General features: G+C 36.9%; 1 protein-coding gene across 1 annotated transcript in view; it reads right to left on the reverse strand.

The window, feature by feature from the left end:
- Positions 1-27,271, reverse strand: part of SLC2A13 (solute carrier family 2 member 13) — a 372,286-nt gene that overhangs the window by 109,788 nt on the left and 235,227 nt on the right. The window contains exons 5-6 of the mRNA XM_055318501.1: positions 21,456-21,619; positions 14,212-14,332 (exon numbers count right to left, since the gene is read on the reverse strand). Coding sequence (XP_055174476.1) covers positions 14,212-14,332; positions 21,456-21,619 — 285 coding nt within the window. The remainder of the gene's footprint in view (positions 1-14,211; positions 14,333-21,455; positions 21,620-27,271) is intronic.

The following is a 27,271-nucleotide window of genomic DNA, read 5'->3' on the forward strand; positions in this document are numbered from 1 at the left end:
CTACCCTCTATCATTTTCTATTAGTTTTCCACTCTGCAGCCAGGCTGATCTTTTGTTTTAATTAATTTTTTTTATCCGAGTCATCTTTTAAAAACATAAATCTGAATATGTCGTTTCAACTCATCACCCTTCAAAGGCTTCTCAGTAGTCTAAGATGATGTTCTGAATTCTCAAGAATTAAAAGGTTCCGGAACAGTCTGTCACTGGCCTGCCACCCTATTTTTGTGCCATTCTCCTGTTCACCCGCTATGACCCAACCTCACTCATATACTCCTTGAAGAAGCCATGTTCCCTGAGTAGGGCCTTTCATGATCTTCAGAACCTTTTTATCTTCATGCCTTGGCATTTGGCCAAGGACCTGCAAAGCCCCCACAATAGCAGGATCCCCAATTCAAACTGGTATTTTCCACAGTCAAGAAGTGCTTCTTAAGAAGCAAAAAAGGCTGAAATGAAAACGTCCCATAAGTGGCCAAATTCCTCCAAGAATTTCTGCCATGATTCTCTCATCCAGGCATCAAATTCAAGCCTGGGTATTTAAATACTAGCAAAAGACATGTATAACCATTTGGAGGTAAAGGTACATGATAAGGTCAGATGGGCTTTTTGTTTCAACTCTCATTTTTGTACATTTTTCTTCGTCTGAAGTAGATCTGTGGATATTATTCAACAGACATATTTTCCTCTCTAATCTCCAAAGCATATCAGCCTGTACAATCAGGCCAAAAAAATTAAAATCATTTTAATTTTAAAGGAAATCAGTAGGTAGAAGACAAAATTTGACAAAAATGTAAAGTTTCCATTCATAGTATAATAGATTATTCATTGTCAAGTTGCTAAATTACTGGATACAAACACATCATCACCAGGATGCCAAATACTGGAAAAAAAATAGAAGCTAACAAGGTTTCTGCGTACTCTAAGTTTTATGACTGAATCTAACAGTTTTATAGTGTCATGCCAACAACGTGTGCTAAATTACACGAGGTTGGCAAAAGGAGAAGGAAAGTGTAGTGAATGCAAAAATATATTTACTGTAAATAAACACTGAGTGGCTAATTAGTTAGGCATATACAGTTTCTCAAAGCTAGTGTCATCACCATAGGGAGGTCTATAATGAAGCAACAGTTTGTAAATTTCAATGCTTGAAAACTGCATCTAGAGAGGAAAACATGAAAATATTACTCAATAGAAAAAGAACCACATTATTTTTGTATTCTTGCCTTAACAGTGTTCGAGGGAAAAAATAAGTAATGAAAGGGAGCTGGCAGTTAAAAAAAATTGAAGCATTATAGTATGTGGTTCTTAACTGAAGATGTATTAGAATCACCTGAGAGTATTTCTAACATACCCTCTACTATTCTGGTGAGGCACATCCATGGGAACGAAGGATGGGTAGCTTAAAACATTTCCATGATTCTCAGTAAGATTCTCAATTAAGAAAATTTAAAAAGGAAAATAAAAATGAATTAGAGGCCCAGCCTCTTTTTCAACTCCTACCAAAACATGGTGATTCCCTTATCCAGTAATGCCATTCATCTTTATCATCTACTCTACCTGGTTGCTCATAGTTAATCAATTATTTATTTTTAATCCCTGTTGATTTTTCTCTCCTGAATATATCTAGAATTTGTCTGTTTTCCATAGTCCAGGCAATTATCATCTCTTTTACAGAGAACTCTAATAACCAGTCTCCCTACATCAGCATACGCCCTCTGTGTACCCCACTCCCAGAGAGAAGGTTTAGAATTTAAAGTTTGATCAAGACACTACCCTACTTAAGACTTCTCAATGAGTTCATGCTCCTAGACTGAAGATCAGAATTGTTCACAAGACCTCTGAGGTCCAGCAAGAATCTGGCCCTGCGTACCTTACCAGTGTTCTCTTATGCTTCTCTACTTGCATTAGCATTCTTTCAGTTCCTTGCACTTACCTAGTTCCTTGTGCCTTGGCATGGCCTTTGCATCTGCTTTTTCTTTTGCCTGGCATGGTCCTCTCTCCCTTTCAGAGCTCAGTTTAAGCATCCTATCTTCAGGGTAATCTTCTCTGAAAAACTAGCATCATCCCGAGCTCACCTCCATTAGAAGTTTTATTAATTATAACAATGGCTGCGATATTTACTAAAGGCTCATTATGTGCTAGGCACTGTTTTCTTACATTAATTTATCCTTACTAGAATCTGTAAGTAGGTGTTTCATAAATATTTTTAAATACATGCATGAACATATGAATGAATGAATGAGATGAAAACCCTAGGGCAAGTATACCTTGAAATTTCACAAATACAGATTTTAGGAAATATGTGTCTACTTTCAAGGGTTTCATGATAGCAATTTGCATATACTGAGATCACAATTTAAAAAGTAATAAAATGTCAAAGGTTTGAGGGAAGTGTTACTTAGGAAAGGTATGAACCCTCAAAGCTTTGATAGTTCTCATAAGAAAATATGTTTAATTGGATAAAGGAGGGATAGTACATTAGTAATTCGAAGGTACAGAGCCCAAGGCCATATTAGCAGTATATGATAGATACAGGAGTTAGATGATACCCACACTAGAGTTACTCCTCCCAGCCACAGCACCCTGTGAGAGCTTTTATTTAGTTGGCTGTACATTTTTAATATCAACTTGTTTCTATCTTCACCTTTCTACAATAAAAAGGAAATCTGCAAGAGGTTCTTTAATACATTCATTTCACATAAATATAACCAGGCCTTGGAATGAAATATCATTAATTTTAAAATTAAAATAGAGGTGCCTGAATGGCTCAGTTGGTTAAGTGTCTGACTTCAGCTCAGGTCATGAGATCCTCAGGGTCCTGGGATTGAGCCCTACATTGGGCTCCCGGCTCAGCAGGGAGTCTGATTCTCCCTCTCCCTCTGCCTGCTCCTCCTCTTGCTTGTGCTCTCTGTCAAATAAATTTTAAAAATCTTTAAAAAAATCAAAATATTCTAGATATTGGAGGAAGGTGATGGAATAAGAGAGTCTTACACTCACCTTGCCCCACAGACTCAATAAGATAACATCTGGGATCCCTGGGTGGCGCAGCGGTTTAGTGCCTGCCTTTGGCCCAGGGCACGATCCTGGAGACCCAGGATCGAATCCCACGTCGGGCTCCCTGCATGGAGCCTGCTTCTCCCTCTGCCTGTGTCTCTGCCTCTCTCTCTCTCTCTCTCTGTGACTATCATGAATAAATAAATAAAATCTTTAAAAAAAAATAAGATAACATCTGCACCTATGCAACTAACCGAAGACAACCTGAGGACTGGCAGAAGAGACCTTCCACAGTTAACTATACAGAGAAGGCTGCAGTGAAAAGGGTAAAAGGGGTGAAACAAGGTTGGGAATTGAACCTACCAGTAAGACTAACCATGAATGGAAGGAATACCAGAAGTATGAAGAAATGAGAAGATCAGATATCACACCAGGCACACCTGTCCCTGGGCACCCTTACTAAGAATACAAATCCCCATAACACCTAGCTGTGAAGACTAGAACTTAACTTAGGGAACTTTAAAAATAAGTGGGGCTTAACTCTGGGAACTTTAACAATGAGTGGGCTTTACTCCAGGAGAGCCAGAGGGTGATAAGAAACTGAGCCCCTGCCCTGAAAGAGCCAGCAAAATAAGAGCCTGGGACACACAACAGAAGCAGCAGTTTGAAATATACCCAGAGGTATTTAGGAAGCTTTACTGACTAATCTTACAACATGTTCTGGAGAGGCAAGGGCCTTCAGGAAATTTCTCAGGAATAAAAGTGCTTGCAGGTGCCATTTCTCTTCCCTATCCCCCAGCCTAGACAGCTGGATGCATGGGGAGCCAGTTCTAATACTTTCCACTTACTTTGCTAGCACTGTATGCCCATCCCAGCATTTTTCTGTGGACCCATCTCCTACAATCTGCCCAATGTGGAAAAGGCAGGCTTACCTCCAAAGTGGCTCATGCCATACCCTGTAGGCAGCCTGGGCAAAGACTGGTACTATGTCTAAGTGACCGCTAACCTGGGAATCAGAGGAGACAAGGCCACACAACAGTGTGTCTGCAGTTCCAGCAGATGAGCTTCTTAACTGCTGCCCTTTGGTGCACCTGTAGCTGTGGCAGAGATGGTAACTTCCAACAACCAGGCTAATGGCTCTGCCCACCAACGAGAGCCTCTGTTGGCCACACAGGGAGCAAGCACTGCCCTTCAGTGTCCCAACACCTATGGCAGAGAAGCTAATTGCAGATAAGTAGTTGGACTGCTAACCAAAAAGCCAAATAGCCCAAAAGCCAATAGCTGCCACAGACAGGGCTCTTAACAGCCTGGGGACCATCAGTTGCCCAGTGAGCCCACAGGAGGCAAAGTGGGTCATTACAACTAGCTCAGCTGAAAGCAATCAAGGTTTAGCCACACCATGGGGAACATGCAGCCCACAGAAAGGATACCGCTAAAGCACCTGGTGCTGGTAACCATGGGGGACTGCCCTACATGGCACCACATGACCTCTTCTATACAAGGCCACTACTTTCAAGATCAGGAGATGTAGGTGACTTCTAATACATAGAAACAAACATAAAGAGTTAGAGAAAATGAAGACACAGAGGAGTATGTCCCAAAATAAAGAATAAAACAAAATAACAGTAAAAGAGTGAAATGAGACACATGTATGTAATATGCCTGATAAAGATTTCAAAGCAATGGTCATAAAAATACTCACTACACTTAAGAATGGATTAACTCAGTGAGAGCTTAAAAAAAAAAAGAGATAAAACTATAAAAAATAACCAGTAAGAACTGAAGAATTCAATAACTGAAATGAAAAATATACTAGAGGGAAAAAACCCCAGCAGGTTACAGGAGGCAGAAGAATAGATCAGTTATGGAAGACAGGGTAATGACAACACTCAGCTATTGAGCAAAACGGAAAAAGAATAAAAAATGAGGGACGCCTGGGTGGCTCAGCGGTTGACGCCTGCCTTTGGCTCAGGGTGTGGTCCTGGAGTCCCGGGATCGAGTCCCGTACTAGGTCAGGCTCCCTGCAAAGAGCCTGCTTCTTCCTCTATGTCTCTGCCTCTCTCTCATGAATAAATAAAATCTTAAAAGAAAAAGAATAAAAAATGAGAATAGATTAAGTAAACTTAGTGACATCACCAAGCACAATAACATTCACATTATAGGGATTCCAGAAGAAGAAGAGGAAGAAGAGAGAGAATGGGGCAGAATACTTATTTGAAGGAATAACAGCTGAAAACTTTCCTAATCTGAGTAAGGAAACAGCCAGGTACAGGAAGCAAAGAAAGTCTTTAATAAGTTGAACCCAATGAGATCCAGAAGACATAGCCATTAAGATGGCAAAAAGTAGTGATAAAGAGGGAATTTCAAAGTAACAAGAAAAAAGAAAGCAGGTACATACAAGGCAATCACCATAAGGCTAACAACATTTTTGAGTAGAAACTTTGCATGCCAGAAGAAAGTGGCATGATATAGTCAAAGTGCTGAAAGGAAAGAGTCTACCAACAAGAATACCCTACCAGGCAATGTTATCATTCAGAATAGAAGGAAAGATAAAAAGTTTCCCAGACAAACAAGAATTAAGGGAGTTGATCAACACGAAACCAACCTTACAAGAAATGTTAAAGTAGAAAAAAGAAAAATTAGAAAGAAGAGTCCGTAATGAGAAGAAAACTCTGAAAGGAAAAATTTCAATGGTAAAAGCAAACGTATAATAAAAGTAGCAGATTAACCACTTATAAAGGCATCATGAGAGTGAAATCACAAAAACTATAAAATCAATTATACCTACAAAAGTCAAATGACACACAGATAAAAGGATGTAGAATATGACATCGTCTACATAATAAATACATGGAGGATGAGTAAAAAAATGCTTTTTGAAAGTGCTTGAACTTAAGTGAGAATCAACTTACTATAGACTGCTATACACATCAGATATTATATATGAACCCAATGTTAACCACAAATCAAAAACCTTTAACAGATGCACAAAAATTAAGGAATTCAAACATAACACTAAAGAAAGCCATCAAACTACAAGACAGTAAGAGAAGAAGGAACAGATCAGTACAAACAACAGGAAAACAATGGCAATCAGTATATACCCACCAATAATTACTTAAATGTAAATGAGTTAAATGACCCAGTCAAAAAACAAAATAAATGAAAAAAGCAAAACCTATCTATATGCTGCCTACATAAGATTCACTTCAGGCCTAAAGACACAGACTGAAAGTGAAGGGATAGAAAATATACCCCATGAAAATGGAGTTGAAAAAAGAAGCTAGGGCACCAATACTAGTATCAGACAAAACAGACTTAAAAACACTGTCGCAAGGAACAAAGAAGGGTCCCACATAATAACAAAGAGATTGATCTAACAAGAGGATATTAGAATTTAAATATCTATGCACCCAAGATTAGAGCACTAAAATATATAAAGTACTAACAGACATAAAGGTTGAAATTGACAGTAATACATAATAGTAGGGAACTTTAACACTACACTTATATCAATGAACAGATTACCCAGACAGAAAATCAATAAGAAAACAGTAGCTCTGAAGTATTAGATGGACCTAATAGTTATATACAGAACATCGCATCCAAAATCAACAGAATATACGTTCTTTTAAACTGCATATAAAACATTCTCCAAGATAGATCACACGTTGAGCTGCACAACAATTCTCAATAAATTTAAGAAGGCTGAAATCACATTAAGTACTTCTCCTACCATAATGGTATGAAACTTAAATTACAAGAAAAAAAACTGGAACACACACAAACACATGTAGACTAAAGAACAAATGAGTCAAACAAGAAATCAAAGAAGAAATTTGAAAAAAACACAGAGAACAAATGACAATGAAAAGAAATTGTCCAAAATCTCTGGGAGATAGCAAAAGCAGTGTTAAGATGAAAGTTTATAGTGATTTGAACCTATCTCAAGAAACAAGAAAAATTTCAAACCACCTAGCCCTACACCTAGAGGAGTTAAACAAATAAGGACGAAGTCTAGAACTAGGGGATCCCTGGGTGGCTCAGCGGTTTGGCGCCTGCCTTTGGCCCAGGGCGCTGTCCTGGAGTCCCGGGTCGAGTCCCGCGTTGGGCTCCCGGCATGGAGACTGCTTCTCCCTTGTCCAGTGTTGTCTCTGCCTCTCTCTCTCTATGTCTATCATAAATAAATAAATCTTTTAAAAAAACAAAACAAAACAAAAAAAGTCTAGAACTAGTTGGAAGGAATGAAATAATAGAGGTTAAAGCAAACTAAGTGAAAAAAAGACACACACACACACACACACACACACAAAGAGCAATGAAACCAACAGCTGGTTCTTTCACAAGACAAAATAAGAATACTGTTAGCCAGACTCATCAACAAAAGAAAGAGAAAAGATGTGAATACATAAGAATAAGAATGAAGGACAAGTAGTAATAACTGGCACCAAGGAATTACAAAATATTATAAGACAATATTATGAAGAATTACATGCCAACAAATTGGACAAACTAGACAAAAAAAAAACAGATAAATTCCTAGAAACATATCATCTTCCAAAACTGAATGAGGAAGATATAGAAAATTTGAACTGAACAATTACCAGTAACAAAATGGAATCAGTAACCCAAAAACTTCCAACAAACCAAAGTCCAGGACCAGATGACTTCATAGGTGATTTTTTACCAAACATTTAAAGAAGAGTTAACACCTACTCTTTTGAAAGTATCTCAAAAAACAGAAGAGGAAGGAAAACTTCCAAATTCATTCTATAAGGCTAGCACTACCCTGATACCTAAACCAAACATACAACACAAAATGAAAACTATAGGCCTACATCTCTGATGAACATAGATGCGAAAATCCTATAAAAAGTATTAGCAAACTGAATTCAGCAATGCATTAAAAAATCATTCATCAAGATCAAGTGGGATTTATTCCAGGGATCCAAGGCTGGTTTAATATTCACAAACCAATCAATGTGATAACACATTAACAAGAGGAAGGATAAAAACTATATGACAGTCTCAACAGATGGAGAAAAAGTATTACAAAATATAGTATCCATTAATGGTATAAACTTTCAATAAAGTGGATTTAGAGGGAACATATGTCAACATAATAAAACCATATATGAAAAACCCACAGCTAACATTATATTCAATGGTAAAAAACTGAAAGATTTTTCTCTGAGATCAGGGACAAGACAAGAATGTCCACTGTTACCACTTTGGCTCAACACAGTACTGGAAATCCTACCATATCAATCAAACAAGGAAAAGGAATAAAGATCATCCAAATTGGTAGGGAAGGAGTAAAACTGTCACTATTTGCAGATCACATGGTACTATATATAGAAAATTCTAAGGACTCTACCAAAAAACATTACAACTGATACAGTAAAGTTGCAGGATACAAAATAATAAATCAAAGACTCTTGCATTTTTGTACACTAATAATGAAGTAGCAGAAAGAAAAATTAAAAAAAACAGTTAAATTTACAACTGTACCAAAGAGAAGAAAATACCTAGGAATAAATTTAACAAAGGAGGTGAAAGATCTGTACACTGAAACTGATAAGACATTTTTTTTAAAAATTTTATTTATTTATTCATAGAACTACAGAGAGAGAGAGAGAGAGGCCGAGACACAGGCAGAGGGAGAAGCAGGCTCCATGCAGGGAGCCCGACGTGGGACTCGATCCTGGGTCTCCAGGATCACACCTCAGGCTGCAGGTGGCGCTAAACCGCTGCGCCATGGGGGCTGCCCGAAACTGATAAGACATTGATGAAAGAAATTGAACACAAACAAATGGAAAGTTGTATCATGCTCAAAGATCATTAAAATGTCCATACTAACCAAAGCAATCTACAGATTTGATGCAATCCCTATCAAAATACTAACAGCATTTTTCACATAAATAGAACAAATTCTAAAATTTGTATGCAACCACAAAAGACCTAGCCAATACAATCTTGAAAAAGAGCAAAGTTGGAGGTATCACAATCCTAGATTTCAAGGTGTACTACAAAGCTATTGTAATCAAGACATATGGCTGTAGCACAAAAATGAACATGTAACAATGGAACAGAACAAACAGTCCACGCTTATACAGTCAATTATTTAATGACAAAGGATAGAAGAATGTACAATGATGAAAAGAAAGTCTTTTCAACAAATAGTGTTAGGAAAACTGCACAGCAACATACAAAAAACTGCAAGTGGATCGTTTTCTTACACTAAACAAAAAATAAACTCCAAATGGATTAAGGAACTAAACGTGAGACTCGGAACCATATCATTTCTAAAAGAAAGTATAGGCAGTAATCTCTTGGATATCACCCTTAGTAGCATATTTATGAATATCTCCTCAGCCAAGGGAAACAAGACCAAAAGTAAACTATAAGGATTACAAAAAAATAAAAACCCTCTGTACAGCAATGAAAATCATCCATAAGAAAAAGGCAACTTTCCTGTGTCTCTGCCTATCATAAATAATAAATAAATAAATATTAAAAAAGGGCAACCTAGTGAATAGAGAAGATATTTGCAAATGACATATCCAAGAAGGAGTTAGTATTCAAAATTATAAAGAACTTACACAAGTCAATGCCTAAGAAAAACTGGCATCTGGTGAAAAATGGGCAAAGAACTGGAATATACATTATTTTCAAGAAAGGCATACAGATGGCTAAAAGACACATGAAAAGATCCTCAACATCCCTAATCATTAGGGAAACCAAAACTACAATGAGGTATCACCTTACATGTATTAAAATGCCTAGAATCAAAGACAAGAAATAACAAGTGTTGGCAAAAATATGGAGAAAAGTGAACCCTCATGCATTGTTGGTGGAAATGTAAATTACAGCAAACATTGCCAAAAAAAGTAAGGGTGTTCCTCAAAAAATTAAAAATAGAAATACCATGTGAACCAGTAATTCTACTATTCGTTATTTACCCCAAAACACAAATCACGAATTCAAAAAGATATAGGCACCCCTATGTATTACAGCAGTATTTATAAAAGCTAAGATAAGAGAGCAACCCAAGTATCCATCAACAGATGAATGGATAAAGTAAATATGGTATTTATATACTAACACCCATAAAAAAAAAAAGAATGGTATCTTACTATTTGCAACAACATGGATGGACCTAGAGGGTATTATGCTAAATGAAATAAGTCAAAGACATACTATATGCTTTCACTTATTTGTAGAACTTAAAAAAACAAAAAGAAACAAACAAAACCCAGACTCTCTCTCTCTTTTTTTTTTTTTTTTTGGTAAAGATTTTATTTTACTCATAAGAGACACACAGTAGAGGCAGAGACACAGACAAAGGGAGAAGCAGGCTCCCCGGAGGGAGCCCAATGAAGGACTTGATCCTGGGACTCTGGTATCACGCCCTGAGTCAAAGGCAGACTGCTCAACCACTGAGCCACCCAGGCGTCCCAAACAGACTTTTTTTTTTTAATTTTTATTTATTTATGATAGTCAGAGAGAGAGAGAGAGAGAGAGAGAGAGAGAGAGAGAGAGAGAGAGAGAGAGGCAGAGACATAGGCAGAGGAGAAGCAGGCTCCATGCACCGGGAGCCCGATGTGGGACTCAATCCCGGGTCTCCAGGATTGCGCCCTGGGCCAAAGGCAGGGGCTAAACCGCTGCGCCACCCAGGGTTCCCTCAAACAGACTCTTAAATACAGATGGTAGTTACCAAACTGGAGGTGGGTGGACAGATAAAACAAATAGGTGAAAGGGATAAGGAGGAACAAATTTCTAGTTTTAAAATAAATAAGTCACCAAGGTGGAAGGTATGCTTGAAACTAGTGACATTATATGTTAATTATACTTCAATAAAAAATTAAAATACTCTAGGGGTGCCTGGGTGGCTCAGTTGGTTAAGCATCTGCCTTCAGCTCATGATCCCAGGGCCCTAGAATCAAGCTCCGAGTTGGGCTCCCTGCTCAGCAGGGAGTCTGCTTCTCCCTCTCCCTGTCACCCTCCCCCCAGCTCATGTTCTCTCTCACTTGCTGTCTCAAGTAAATATATAAAATCTAAATAGGGATCCCTGGGTGGCGCAGTGGTTTGGTGCTTGCCTTTGGCCCAGGGCGCGATCCTGGAGACCCGGGATCGAATCCCACGTCGGGCTCCCTGTGCATGGAGCCTGCTTCTCCCTCTGCCTGTGTCTCTGCCCCTCTCTCTCTCTCTCCTCTCTGTGACTATCATAAATAAATAAATTCAAAAAAAAAATAAAAAAAAATAAAATCTAAATATATATATATAATATATGTATGTATAATATTATAAAAAGCAGAAGTTCTCATTGGAAAATGTTTAGAATAGTCAATCTCTTGGGTTCAGATCTTTAGTGACCCCCAACCTACATTATGGGCTCCAACCTACAATAGTGTCTGCCACACAATTAGTATTTATTGAATTAAACTACAGAACCACTGTTCTTGAACCACTCACTTTCTTAAATCTACTTAATTGTAATTGGAATAGACACGTACTCATCACCACTGTCTACAGATTTCTACAAGTGGAAGTGCTGAGTCAGTGGGCATAGGCATTTAACTTTTACTAGGCACAATTGTATTCTTTCCAAAACAGAGAACAATTTACACTCTCATCAACAGTATACAATATTTTTAAGATAAGTATTATATCAATTTCCCTTTTAAATCTGTTTTATTTGCTCAATTTTCCTATATGGATCATTCCATGGGGAAAGTATAGTATCTACATTTACAGCCTAAACAGTACTCATTCTATGGTACTGTATTACACACATTACTTTCATGTTTATCTTTAAAAAAGGTTGTATATATAGTTTTAAAAACAACACAATCAGTAAGGAGACTAGAACAAAATCAGTAAGAGAATGCAGGTATATTTTACAAAATCACTGAGAGTATATTTACATAATGTCAAATTCCCACAGAGCCTAATATGTTACTCTGAAAGAAGGTACAACATATATAACTGTTTTTCATATTCAATGACTCCCAAAGGACATCTAAAATTGGTTCTGTTTCATTATCTGTTGCCCATTTTTGTGGTGAAAATAAAATTAGGCTGTCCCACCGCTCAGTAATTTGGTACTGAAATATTAGGTAATGACAACCTAGAAAGATCAGAAAGATTAACAGGTTGATAATCATAAACTGCCATGTAAGCTATACGAGGGCAATAAATATTTTTATTTAAACTTTAAAAGTTGGTATCAAGAAAACTACCCTATTTTGAAAGTAATTCAAAAGTTTGTCATTCTTTTCCTGTATCAGAAATTCATAAAACTTTTTTCCATACTCTGGCTTCCTGCCTTTAGATGGCCTGACCATGCATTTATTAGTCTTATTCTTAATCTAAATTACTGTATCTAAAGATATCCTTTCTAGAACTCTTGCTCAACAACAGTAATTTTAAAAATAATTTGTCAGAAGTAACTATGTTAAAACATTTTAAATATCCATCAAGAAAAACCAAAAGTAGAGCATGAAGAGTTCTGGTAATGGCTCTATCAACTAGCAGTTGATATGGGATGTTCAAAGAAAGAAAACATCACTACACTGAAGAATAGTCTATTCTAAAGTAACTTCCTTTATCAAGACATCTTTAAGTCTTCGTTACAACAAGATAAAGACTGTTAAAAAATCAGTGGGCCCTTAAATAAGTAAACTTATTAGTAAGAGGAAGAAGGAATATAAGCATTTATTTCTTTTTTTTTAATTTTTTTTTTAATTTATTTCTGATAGTCACAGAGAGAGAGAGAGAGAGAGAGAGAGGCAGAGACACAGGCAGAGGGAGAAGCAGGCTCCATGCACCGGGAGCCTGACGTGGGATTCGATCCCGGGTCTCCAGGATCGCGCCCTGGGCCAAAGGCAGGCACCAAACCGCTGCGCCACCCAGGGATCCCTAAGCATTTATTTCTAAAGCAAAGTGAATATCACAATTTGGGACCAGAAAGGCCTAACAATATACATTCCTCCTCACTGTTGTAATGAGAAACCACCATAAATTCAAAACCTGTTCAACATGAAACCAAAAGGATTCCAAGTAGAATTTAGTGTATGAATGTAATGTTTTAATTTCATATGAGTATATGACTAAAAGTTAAGAAATTAATAAATCATTTACCCGTTGACTTAAGACTTGTGTACATCTAGTTGAGGCTGGAAGAATATAATTTTTTGTTTTTATTTTTATTGGTTTTTTTTTTTTTTCATTTTTTGTTTTCAAAGCTAGGGCATGAGGAACCTAGGTGACTTAGGTTTCTGACTCTTGATTTCTACTCAGGTCATGACCTCAGGGTCGTGAAATTAAGCCCTATGATGAGCTCCACTCTCAGTGTGGACCCTGCTTATGATTCTCTCTCTCCCCCTATTCCTTGCTCCCCCCAACCCATGTGTGCTGTCCAAATAAATAAATAATGCCAGGTTTTGTTTTATCCATATATTTTAAAGGGGCTGCTAGCCTTTTCAACCACTAAAACAAAGTTATAAGCTTTGGAACTCTGCTACCAGATACATTAACTGATCTGTTTATTCAATTTCTAAGTAACTAATTTGTGCATTCTTTAGTCCATCTGTCTATCCATCCATCCATTTCTCCAACCAATTGATCATACAGTGTGCATACCATTAGGCTTAACAGAGTTCCCACGCCTACAATTGGCCGTCAGAATGTATTTCACTCTCTTCCATCATCTCTTTCCATTTCCTAGTGCTCTGAAAGAACTCCAGTAGTGAAAAAAAATCTCCTTTTCTGCTTACATGAATGAGAAGATACCTGTGGAACTTGTGAAGCCCGTTAGAATGTCCAGATGATAATCTTCTATATCAGACATGTACATCCCAGAAAAGTTTAATTACTGATTAAAGTAATTTATTTTACCTGGAAAATAGATGCCACTGAGTCATACACAGATGATCTAAAAACGGTTCCACAATATTCCTGCTTAGATTCTGTAACAATCCCAACTTCTAATTTCTAGAAAAACATCAGTAGTGTGTCTGATACTTTTCCTCCAGCACTTTTATCCTCGTGTCTTTGCACATGCTGTTCCTCTTCCTGCTGGGTCTTCCTCACCACCTTTCCCATCCTCTTACCTTCCACCACAAGCAAGCCGCAATTCATCTCTCAAATTTTAAAGTTAAATGCAAACAAAAAGTTACTAGAATTAGGTTAAGGCAGGGGACTGTTATGAGAACTCACCTGTATCTCGTGCAAGAAGTGTTCTGACCCGATGGAGCTACTGGTTTAAAAGTGATGCGTGGTGAAACCTGAGCTGACAGCAGAAATCCCAAAGCAAGAACAAGGAGTGCTACAGTAGTACCTATAAAAAAAAAAAAAAAAAAGTTTGACATCAGAGAATAGTTGGCAACATTCTTTCAAAGCAGACTGGGTTTGGCAAGACACATCTCTGAAAAACTACATCTTCACTGGATTGTTAAAAAAAAAAAAATGTTCCTGATGTATACACAGATTATCAGAAAAACTCACCAGCACATTCATTGTGAAATAGGACAAGAGAGAAAGTTTATTTGCTAAGCCAAGCCGTAGACTGGTAATGATTTTCTTAAAAAACAAAAATCCTTGGATTGTTAACAGTCTCACAATCAACTAATGCAACCAGAATTACTGGGTGCCTAAGATGTTAGAAATTTGAAAGGCAACATATCACTTACTTACTTTGCCAAAAAAATTGTTCTAATGGCACCCACCGTTTAAGAATCCAAATCAGTGGGCGAGGGATTGGGGTAACTGGGTGATGGGCACTGAGGAGGGCAATTGATGGGATGACCACTGGGTGTTATACTGTATGTTGGATAATCGAACTTCAATAAAAACAAAATGAAAAAAAAAAAAAAAGGAATCCAAATCAGTAAACTAAAAACTAACAAACTGAACATTTCAAAAGCAGCTGAGAGAACATTTATTAAAGAGGAGTAGCATTCGTTTCTCGTGACTTGAAGGTGCCAGAAATGATACAGCACATGTATTCATTTGTCCCTCCTATTGGTATCTGGAAACAGAATCTGTAAGTTGTAGAAATAGTGATTAAGTATATCACTTAAAAGGCTCAGTTTTGAGTCCCGGAGAGACATCCTAACAGTAAAAAAGAAAGTTTTCAAATTTCTGACTATTGTTCCAGCCATTGAGAAAATATACAAAAAGGGATACAGGAAGAAAGAATAAAGAAAATCTGACTGTAGTAATTTGTACAATTAATTTGAACAGGGCAAGCTGTTTAAAATATGGAATTTAGGGAAGGCATTTCCATAGTTATAAAGTTTTTATTGAGTGAACTGGGAGGTACATTTAAGATATGAACAAAAATATGATTTATGTTATTTTATTTTTATTTATTTGTTTTAATTTTTATTTATTTATGATAGTCACACACACACAGAGAGAGAGAGAGAGAGAGAGGCAGAGACATAGGCAGAGGGAGAAGCAGGCTCCATGAACCGGGAGCCCGACGTGGGATTCGATCCTGGGTCTCCAGGATCGTGCCCTGGGCCAAAGGCAGGCGCCAAACCGCTGCGCCACCCAGGGATCCCTGATTTATGTTTTTAAAAGATTTTATTTATTTATTCAGAGACAGAGAGAGACACAGAGAGACAGAGAGAAAGAAAGGCAGAGGGAGAAGCAGGCTCCATGCAGGGAGCCTGACGTGGGACTTGATCCCGGATAGTGGGATCATGCCCTAAGCTGAAGGCAGATGCTCAACCGCTGAGCCACCCAGGCATCCCAAGCAAAAATATTATTAAATGAATGGATAAAAAAAGAACTTTGGGAAGCACTGTGGAAGTGCAATGGGATTGTGTAATGGCTGAGGTGTATGTGTTCAAGATGAGGGCGATGTGTCCAGTTAAATGCTGTGGATAAGTTCCAATTCTGCCATTTCTTGACTTCTGTGACCTTGGGCAAGGCACAGGACCTTTCCAAGGTTCAATTTCGTCTTCCATAAAATGGGGCTTAGTGAAAATACTCACCTTGCCAAATTGCAGTGAAGTTTAAATATCCTAATGTATTTGAAAGATTTTGGCAATGCTACAAAATGCTATTGTACTATCATAGTCATAAGAAATAGCAGAAGTAGCAGCAGCAGCAGCAGCTATCACCTTTCAAAATCCCAGGAAAAAAAGTTGAAGGAAGGGGAGGCCTGAAGGGGAGATAAGAAGTCTATTTTTGCCACACTGGGTCAAAAAAGCCATGAACCTAAAATCTCTGTTTGTTTGCCCCTTACTGGCTTAAAACTCAAGCCGGAAGTAGGAATAGTTAGAGGCATTTTTTTTTTTTTTTTCTGAAAGGATGATCAGAGCCCTGAACTGGGAAACTGAAAAGAGGTCTTTGAGAAAGAGAGTGGATATATTAGGTCTATTACGAAAATCATTCCTCTTCAAAACAAAACAAACCTGAATTTTACTGTGAATCTGCCCATCAAAGAACCCAGGTCCTTAAAGTATTTCCCCGAATTACTTCCATGGCACATTGTTATGGGGCAGGGAAGATTGGTAGAGATTTTCCATCTGGAAATGTTGATAATGTAAGATATGAAGGACACATGATACATTTCTTTTATAATGCTTATTAAATAACCTATCTCCATGACAAAGTATAAATAAACTTTAAGATGGTATACTAGCACATACTCACATATGTCCAGTTCTAATGCCTGGCATACAGCAGATCCCCATAAGTACTAGCTGAATGAATGGACCATAGTGCCAGAGATTTTTGTAATATTGAGTATTTTTGGGAAAAAAAAACAAAACAAATCTTAAGACTATCCAATTGAGGTCATAGGGTTAATATGGTACATATCCTAGCCGAGAGTTCTGCAGCACGTACAGTGTATCTCTTGCATCCCTCTCTAAAAAGGTCCAGTTTACCTGCAAAATATGGTGAACCGACCCTCCTAGGTACACAAAATTCCTAAAAAGCTGAAGATTTAACCCTTCTTAAGCACAAACTTATTTTTATTTCAATGCATTTTAGATGACAATCCTTTAAAAGTCAGTATTATACCTTTATATTCTTTATTATATATAGCAGTGTTTCTCAGTCCTAATTTGCTACTGGCAGCAAATGCTTGGGATGTACATAAACCTCTGAATCAGCATATCCAGAAAATGCAGATCAGCACCTGAGTTTTAAACAGCTCCCCAGATTATTGGGCATCACATATGTCTTGGTATAGCTTATTTTATAGATGTGTATGTGTGTGATATGATATATAAAATATATACATATATGATCACATATATGGGACATATGAAAATTTGTAAAATAAACTTTTAAACTTTAAAAAAGTATTTAAAAAGATTTATTATTTGAGAGAGAGCATGAGAGGATGCAGCAGGGTGGGTAGTCTTAAGCAGACTCCTCACTGAGCATGGAAGCTGACTTGGGGCTCCATCTCATGACCCCGAGATCACGACCTGAGCTGAAACTAAGAGGCGCTTAACTGACTGCACCACTCAGGTGCCCCAATATAACTTGTAAAATAAACTTTTAAGATGATAAACTCCTTAGGAAGGGAAATGGTATCTTAAATGACTTTATTTATGCAATAAATTTTAAAATGATCACCTAATCCTTATATACTCGTATACCTTTAAAGCTTAAAACTACTTGAATTACCGATTTCCTTTCATTTAACAAGTTATAGACATTTTATTAGCCACTTGTTAGTATTCAAATTATTATAATTATTGTCAGATTGATCATTACTCCAACCAAATTTGAGTCCAATATAAGAAGGCCTTGAATCTTCCCCAGTGCTTTCTGCAGTTTAGGCACATTCTTTATATTTTAAGCGAAGAGTCTCTTCTTAACTAAGTATATTGTGACATTTTGGGATTCTGATATAATTTTCCTAATAAAGATGGTCTTCACAGAAGTGAAGTGTGTTGGATAAATAATATGTTAAAAAAACATCTAATTCAATAAGTTACTATTAACTACCTGGTGCAGTGCTAAATTATTAGTAAATACTTAGAAAATTTTTAATTCCTATTCCCAGGACTCTAATAAAGCACACTATTGTATAAAAGTATCCGCTGGGGAACCTGTTTGAAACTCACATGCTCCAGACCCCATCTTCAGAGATCCTAAGTTAATACATTTGGGTAAGGTCCATGAGTACATATTTCAAAATAAGTACCCTCTGGTAATTTTGATTGAGACAGTGTATGAGTGACACTTTCAGAAATATTCTACTATCAAGATATCTGAGGACAACTAACACTGTATTTCTGGCTGTCTGATTAGTTATAATAAATCTATATAGATACAGATTTTCTTCTATTAAAAGTATCAAGAGATTATCATTATATGTTTAATATGTCTTTATATGTGTAATATTTATGAGAAAGACCAGTTCTCTGAGCCAAGCTTTAAAAATATCAAAAATCATTTGGGCACCTGGGGTAACTCAGCTGGTTAAGGATCTGACTCTTGATTTTGGCTCAGGTCACCATCTCTGGGTCATGGGATTAAGCCCGGCATTGGGCTCCTCGCTCAGCCAGGAGTCTGAGATTCTCTGCCCTTCCTCCTGTTCTCTCTGTCAAATAAATACATCAATCTTTAAAAATTATCAAAAGTCAGAACACCACAAAATGTCCTCCATTTAAAATTATTCATGGACTATATATTTTACATTTCTTTGTATAAAGAGTCCTTTTGTCCAGGTCTAGGTAAGTATAGTTTATTTGTAGTGATTTTTAAAGAATACCTATTCAAAAATTATTTTGATAGGATTTTTCTCAGTAATTTAACCCAGTATCATAAAATAAATCATAATAAAAATGTAAGAAAAGGGACAGAACTGGATTAAAGGCTTTTAAGAAATTTTAAATAGAACAGTATCCTAATCCTTAGCACTATCATAGTTTTGATAGCTACAAAAACCAAAACAAAATATTGAAATAAATATATATAACTAACCCAGAACGAATTGGCATCAGAAAGTGAAACGAACATCCAAGGAAGGGTAATATTAATCCACTAGCAAGGCTGTTGAACAGCATGTTTTTGACTGAACGTGTAAAATTCCATTGGTCATTGTGGTCTACTGGCATCTATTAAATCAGTTAAAAACCAGAACTGCATAAAGAGCTCTATTTACCTCTATATGTACATGTAGAAGAGGAGACCTGTGATAAGAAACTAGGCCTTTTACCTCTTAAACCACTGTAATATCTACATCATCACTTTAATTGGCTATATAACAAGGAGCTCAAGTATCTACTTGATGGAAGATCTCTCTCATGCAAGAGCAATCACTGCATGGTGTTAGTAGTGTGCACAGGTGGAGTGTTGGTGGTTTTGACTGGAAGCAAAAAACGGCAGGAAAGAAAAGTGCCTCTGGGTTGCTCATGAAAAGCAGTCCCTAACATCTCTCAGTACTGTTCTTCCAGGTAATTGTCTTAATACTTTCTCTTAATAGCCAGGGATGGGCTCTGGAAATTCTTGGAGCAGAACACCTACATTGAGAGGTGAAACAGGACATCAGCTAGGAGAGTTCAGGAAAGTTCCTGGATTCCAGTTATTCAAGCTTATTTCACATTATGGTTAAAACAACAAAGAATCACCCCGTCAGGAATAATGCTGTGATGGCTAAGATGAGCTAGGCACCTTACTACCTATGTCAGGAAGAGATTTAAATGTCATATGTGTATAAATGTGTTCGGTCCTCTTTATAACCCTATGTAGTAGGGACTTGAATTGCTTTTTACTAATGAGAAACTGGAAACTTGCCCAAAGTCACAAAATTCAAACCCAAGCAGTATGGCTCTAGATCTACAATGCCTTCAAAACCTTCAGAAGTTGATGAGAAAGTGTCTCATTGAAATATGACAAATAAAGGGCTACTAGAAAAAATGTTTTCCTCAGATGCCAAAGCCAAATGTCAAATTTAAGAAGACCTGAAATTCTATTTAAAAAAATAGACTTCTTACAGTTGCAATATACAGAGGCCCTGTTAAAAACGAAGGGTGGGTATCCATTAAAAAAATTGTAAAGCAGCTATTACCTCTTCTTCAGGTTGACCTGAACCTCTAGAAATCAACAAACCTAATTTCTACCCAATTATAGGAATTTATTTTTGGTACATCACCACTTGATGGCCATGTATCCTTCTATTGAGAGTTTATCATCCTAATAAGACAGACCAATTTATAGTGAGATAGTTCTGATTAAGAATATATTTTCCATATTAAGTAAAAAATTATACCCTTATAACATCTACCACCTGCTAGAATAAGGTATATACTGGGTATCCCTTTAGTCTTTCTTCCAGACTAAACACTACTAGTTTCTTCAACAAGTTTATGAATGGATGGTTTTTAGCCTCCTTGTCCCTTACATTTTCTCACTTACCCTCCTGCTTCCCTGTGTACCTTGACTGTTACAATTACCTTTGCCTCTTAATCAGACAATCTTTGCTCACCCTCCTCTCAGTTCAACTTACATTATCAGACTTAAGTCCTTCCACTGCTTAGGCAAGAACAGAGCGTGGAAGCATTCTATTCCTCCTGATGGAGATAATGGTAGGAGAGACTATGTGTTCCTAATAACTTTGGAACTCAGACTGCATTTTCTCATTAAAATCTGGGACAAGTGCCTGAAGCAGTGCTATTAGATCAGTGTTTAAAGGTATAATTTGGTTAAAAGAGAATGTAGTTGTTAGCCTGGAAACTCTACATTTTAATGGAAAAATGTATTCTTATTCTAATTAAACTTGTAAAGGAGCTATTAGAAGCCAGCTAATTGATAATTAGTAATCTATATATATGAAAGAGATAAGAAAATTGTATGATGCAACATGTGAAGACAATGGCAAAGATGGATTTCATTCTGTAAGCGAAGCAGAAAAATGTATAGAATTTAAAGACAAAAAGTACTTGAAAGTGAGAAAAGTTTTGTCTTATTTAGCTGTTATAGAAAACACATTTAACCAGTTAGGATTTACCTTAGAATCTGAGCCTGGTTCAAACACTTTACAAAGAGTCTGTTGCTGCTTTCTGAAGAAATTAAATAGTTCTAATATTCTACTATTCAAAGAGCTTTAAAAAAAATGCTCCAAATTTACTTCCATATTATGCCAAACTTAAAAATAAAACAGGTTAAAAAGCGAGTTTATGAAGATCAAATTTTTCAAAGAAGAACAAAAACCAATTATTCTTTTCACTTTTGTACCTTTAAGCAGAGCTCAAAATTAACAGCACTAGAATGTCACCCTCCGTAGATTCAGATTGTTCTTAAAATTCCAGTTTCTAGTTACATTCTAGTTACATATCATAACATTCAGTTCCTTTTAAAAAACTTTTTGTCTAAAAGGAGTCTATTATTTGGCTAAGAGAACAATATCATAATTGCTACTGGTATTGTATTTTGGAAGGTGAGCTTGTCATCATTAGAGAAAATGAGTTCTTCATCCCGTCACCTACCTGCTAAGCTCCCAAAGGTAAGCTTCCTGCGGCCCACTTTCTCAACAAGCCAGACTCCCACAAGTGTGAAAATGAAATTTGTGAAGGCTGTAACGGAAGCCAGCCATATTGCAAGTCTATCATCTTCAACACCAGACATCTGCAGAATGGTTGCACTGTAGTACCTGTGAGGAAAGAATAAAACGATTGTTGTTAATAGTTATTTGAGAAACAGAACTGTTCCTGTAGAAAAATAACAGTTAATCTAAAAAGATGACAAGTTGCTAGAGTAATAGCATCAGGTTAGCATGGGAATTCATGCAAAGTGTTCAAATGATCACAATACAAAGACTGTTCAGATAAATTTATTTTGAACTTTGTATAATCAAAAGATACTCAAGCAAGTGGATAGCAGGTTGAAGGCTTGAAGAGTGAAATGTACACAAGTAGGGGGCAATGGCTTGTTTCATGAAGACTACCACACTAATTCAATGATAAGTTCCAAGTCCATGTAGTGAATCAGAAGTCATCATCATACACTGTAAATTTACATACTTAAGAGAATAAATAGACGTGTTGCTTATGATAAGGGAAGTGTGATATAATGGCAGAAATTGGGCAGAAGGAATCTCTTTAAAGAAGAGACAAGAAGAATGTGTCAATTTATTTGGCATTTTTTTAAGGAGATAAGAAACTGACATGATGTACACGAGAATGGTTTGGTGGTTTCTACAAAAGTGTAATCTTTGGTAAGCTAAGTCTCTAGCACAATCTATATGATTAGGCACAGATTCATTTTTCTAAATGAATTAACCGGAGACCAGTTCTAAAAAACCGTAAAGCAAATTTGTTGATGCACTACAGGAATCATTTTTATTCTAAATGAATTAACCGGAGACTAGTTCTAAAAAACCATAAAGCAAATTTGTTGATGCACTACGGGATTTACCCTTGATACATTTAAAGAAGACCGGTTTCTTACAGGACACCTCTTTTCTGAAAATATCAGTAGCTAAATCAAAGACTACTTTAAAGCTGTCCTTAAAACAAAGGAAGCAAAATACTCCTGGTGAATCACTTACGAAATCCGACAGGATTCAAATCCTGAAGACACATTTCTGAACCATGGCTTTGCCTAGCTTCTGAACCATTCTAAAACACGTTAGCTTATCTGAATCAGATAGTGGGCAACCAAGCAATGTTCAATCAAGCAGGATATTTCTATAGTTACAATCTACTGTTTCCAAATACTTATCAACATTTTCAGAGCATTTCAAAAATAAAATCTGTTTTAAATACATTTGCATTTCAATGATTTACTAACGGCCTCTATTTTCTAAATTAATGATGATCTTCTTACATAAAACATTAACGCCAATGCGCTCATTTACGTTAATAGAAACGGTTTTCCTTTTTAAAAGTTGTAAACCAAACTTATAAATTATGCAACACAAGGATGTGTTTTACTGATTACACTAAAAATTATGCCAAACATTTTAAGATTTTGAATTCTGACAATAGTTGTAAAAAAGAGAAATTCCCAGTGGAATTACTCCCATCATTATGAAAATTGTGAACATTCTGCAATCACAGTGTAAAGTGACAATAAAAGTTATGAAAATAATTCATTCCATCTGAATAATGTTTACAGTTTCCAAGCTCTACCATATACATTCTCAATATCATAAAGACTTGCTCAGCAAGTCAGATCCCACATGCAACCACTGAGAAATCAACATCAGTAACAAATCTAAAAAGGCAGTAAATAGAAGCGCTGAGAGAATATACAAGTATTTAAAGTCAAAAGAATTTGATACCAGCCATGCTATTTGATTACATTTCAGTCTTCTCAATATTTTCATAATATTATTTTTTAAGATTTTTATTTATTTATTCATGAGAGAGAGAGAAAGAGAGAGAGTCAGAGAACAGGCAGAGGGAAAAGCAGGCTCCCTATGGGGAGCCTGATGCAGAACTGATCCCAGGACCCCGGATCATGACCTGAGCTGATGGCAGAGACTCAACCACTGAGCCACCCAGGCATCCCAGATATTTTCACAATATTTAAATAAATAAATAAATAAAAATAGATCTATCAAGCAAGATAATTCTTTTAAAAAAAAAAGATTTTATTTATTTGAAAGAGCAAACGTGTGAGTGGGGCAGAGGTGCGTGCGGGGGCAGAGAGGAAGGAGAGGGAGAAGCAGACTCTGTGCTGAGCATGGAGCCCCATGAGGGGCTTGATCCAAGGGCCCTGAGATCATGACTTGAGCCAAAGGCATACACTTGACTGAGCCACCCAGGTGCCCCAACACACAAAATAATTCTTGCAAGTCTCTACTCGTGAAAAAATTAAACAAGGCAGAGAGACTATTTTGATGTTTTCATTTTGATACAACAAAACCATGAAATTCCAAGTGTTAAGAATTAAGAGATAAAGAAGGAGAAATGGCATCAAAGGAAACTAGTCAGTGCCAAAATTTTATTTAAAATAAAAATGTTCCCTAGGTATTTAAAAAATTTTTTATAGTACTTGTTTTATTTATTAATTTTTAAAGATTTTATTTATTTATTCATGAGAGACACACAGAGAGAGAGAGAGGCAGAGACACAGGCAGAGGGAGAAGCAGGCTCTGTGCAGGGAACCTGAGGTGGAACTCGATCCCGGGACCCCAGGATCACGCCCTGGGCTGAAGGCAGGCACCAAACTGCTGAGCCATCCAGGGATCTCCCAGTACTTAAGTTTTGCAGAATATAACCAAAGACTGGCCTGGGAATCAGGAATCTGCAATCTAATGGTATCTCTGTAGTAGGTTGGCCAGGTTAGGTAACAATCATTTGTTCACTTCAAATTTATTTACTGAGTATTTACTCTATAAGCTATGTGAGTTACTAAGATTCCCACAAATATATTAGACCTATTTGCTACCTTCAAGAAATTCACAGAATGAAACAAAATGAAATGGAAATAATTATTTTAAAGATTTTATTTATTTATTCATGAGAGAGAGAGAGAGGAAGAGGCAGAGGGAGAAAAGTAGGCTCCCTGCAGGGAACCCGATGTGGGACTCCATCCCAGGACCCTAGGATCATGTCCTGAGCTGAAGCCAGAGGCTTAACCACTGAGCCACACAGGCATCCGGAAATGGAAATACTTTTAATCAAAGAATAAAAGTCATAATGTGGCATAAAGGATAGATGGAACAATTTTATTTGACGTGCTATGTTCCTTGATTTTCCAGGGAGTTTAATATTGGAATTGAGTCTCAAAGAATTCATAGGGGATTGTGAGGAGGCGTGCGGATCTGGAAGGACACCAGTGGCAGAGAAAATGAAATGTAGGAAGAATAAAAGTGCAAAACACTAGGCCAGGCTCATCAAACGTTAAGTATTTTACCTTGGCTAATATAAGGTGCATAAGAAAAAGAAGTATGACGTAGCTGCAGCAGAAGCTTCTGTTGTCAAGGGGCCTTCACTGCCAAGCTACATGTGTGAGCTTTTTTCTCTAGACAATGGAAAAGTCATAAAATGGACTTTAAAGAGAAATAACATAATAAATCTATTCCATGAAAAGCTCACTCCCATGATAGCCAAGTAGGCAGCCTGGAGGCTGACTGAAACAAAGGTATATTGTTTTGAAGTGTATTTCAGGTCAAGCAACAGACACCTGCAGATTTTCTGCATTAATGGGAAGCAGTGAGGGCAGGGTGCTGAAATTCACTGACCGTCTTTTATCTCCTTGCCAGCAAGCCCTGCAAATTCAACATACACTAAATCTTTTCCTGGATGGAGTACCTTGAGTTTGATCTTCATTCTTCCTTTCTTGGAACACTGGCAAATGCATTGTTTTTTATGGTTGCCATAACAAATGACCACAAGGTTAGTGGCTTAAATCAACAAAATATATTGTCTAATGGTTCTGTAAGTCAGGAATTGGACATGAATTTCACTGGGTATCAAAAATCAAAGGTGTCAGGAGGGCGTTCTTTTCTGGAAGCTCAAGGAAGAACAGGTTTCTTTTGCCTTTCAAGCTTTAGAAGTCTCCTGGGCTCGTGCAGCCCCCTCCTCAATCTCAAAGCCAGCAAAGGTGGCCAAGTACACCTTTCACATCACTTGTCCTCTTCTACATTTAAGAACCTTTGTGAATACACTGGGGCAACTCAGATAACCCAAAATAATCTCCCCATTTTAAGGTAAATGATTAACAGATTTAATTCAATCTGTACCTCATCTCTCTTTCCATGTTATGTAACATAGTCATAGGCTTCAGGGATTAGGGTATGTACACATCTTTGGTGGGGGAGGCGTTATTCTGCACATCACACACAACTAAAGTGCTAATAAGCAGTAAAATAAGCAAAAGGCCATCAGTTAAAAGACAAGGACATTCACTTAAAGGGCAATCAGCTCCAGAAAAATTCAGGCAATAACTATATTCTCTTTCACAGGACAGGGGATGACATATCTAGGGCAGAATAACTCAGGAATCTTGTTTTTTAGTCAGGTCATGGTGAAAAGGTACATTGAATTTACATTTTAAAATGTGTGAATTCCAATGTTTCTGTAAATGGTGCTATCGGCCAACCACTTATGGAATGGACTACCACTGTATTTACAACCTTCTAAGCCTTTATGTAGTAGTTTGTTCAAGGAACTGGGTGTTTAAAAGTTGCACGAAGCCTAAGAATCTTCTTCATAAAAGAACAATATGGACAACTGAAAAGGCTTTCTTTCCTTTTAGACTAAAGTAGGGATGCCTCCTCTTTTCAAAATCATTTTATAGTACCGATCAGACAAACTATCATCTTTTTCAAAGACTCTGTGGGCAACCTTTGGTCATCTCACACATGCCGATTCCTTGCCAGAGTGAAGTTGAAAGCCATGAGGTCAGTGTGTTCTCACAGAAGACCAGCTTCACAACTCTCTATAGATATCTAAGAACAGAAATGGCTGTACTGTATGTGCATTGCAATCTCAGAGGTTATCTGAGACCCAGTTTCTAATCCTGATTTTAAATCTGAATAAAACAAAATAGCTCAAGAAAACATCTAGGCTTTGATAATGGCAACCTGCCTTAGTGAGGACTTTAGCAATAAAAAGTGTGCACTTTACATGCTTAGCAAAATACATATATTGTTTTCTTTTGTTCTATATTTGAACAAGCATTTCCTAGGGGTTTCCGAAAAAGTAATTTTTTTTTTAACTCCTTGAAGGCATACCTGTCTGTTTCACTATTGCCAGGTCAAAGATTTAACTTAACGCAAGTAGTCAATAGTTGTTAGGTTTATTGAATTTATCTACCACCAAGTTTCAAAAAGGAATTAAGAATATTTATAATAAATAACAGATGACAGAATTGCTAAAGCAAAAATACTGGTAAGAGAGGTCGAAGAAGATGAAGTTAATTTTATAAAAACTGCGGCCACAGAGTAACTACAAGCTAGCCCTAAGATTCCTGGAGGCCGAAGCAAAATAGCAAACGATAGTTTGACAAAATGTATCAGTTCATAATAAAGACAAACTTTTTCTGGTATAAAATTAAAAAGACTTCAACTTCCCAAATAAAGCAGATACGGAATATATTCTTTCCAGTGTGTCCTAGCAGTGCTGCAGGCAGCTTACAAATTCAGTTACCTATGAAACTTGAACTTGCAGGTTACTTTCATACTTGGCAGTTTTTATACTTGGGATAAAGACCAAGTTAAATGAGAAGAGGGGGAATTTACAGAGCTGATTTCCATTATCTAAGTTATATTATTTGGCTCTTTTAGTTCCTAGTATTATAAATGTATTTATTTGTATCATATGTACACAGTACACGGACCACAGCATTTAAA

The sequence above is a fragment of the Nyctereutes procyonoides genome, unplaced genomic scaffold (genome assembly GCF_905146905.1).
Source record: "Nyctereutes procyonoides isolate TBG_1078 unplaced genomic scaffold, NYPRO_anot_genome, whole genome shotgun sequence".
Lineage (NCBI taxonomy): Eukaryota > Metazoa > Chordata > Mammalia > Carnivora > Canidae > Nyctereutes > Nyctereutes procyonoides.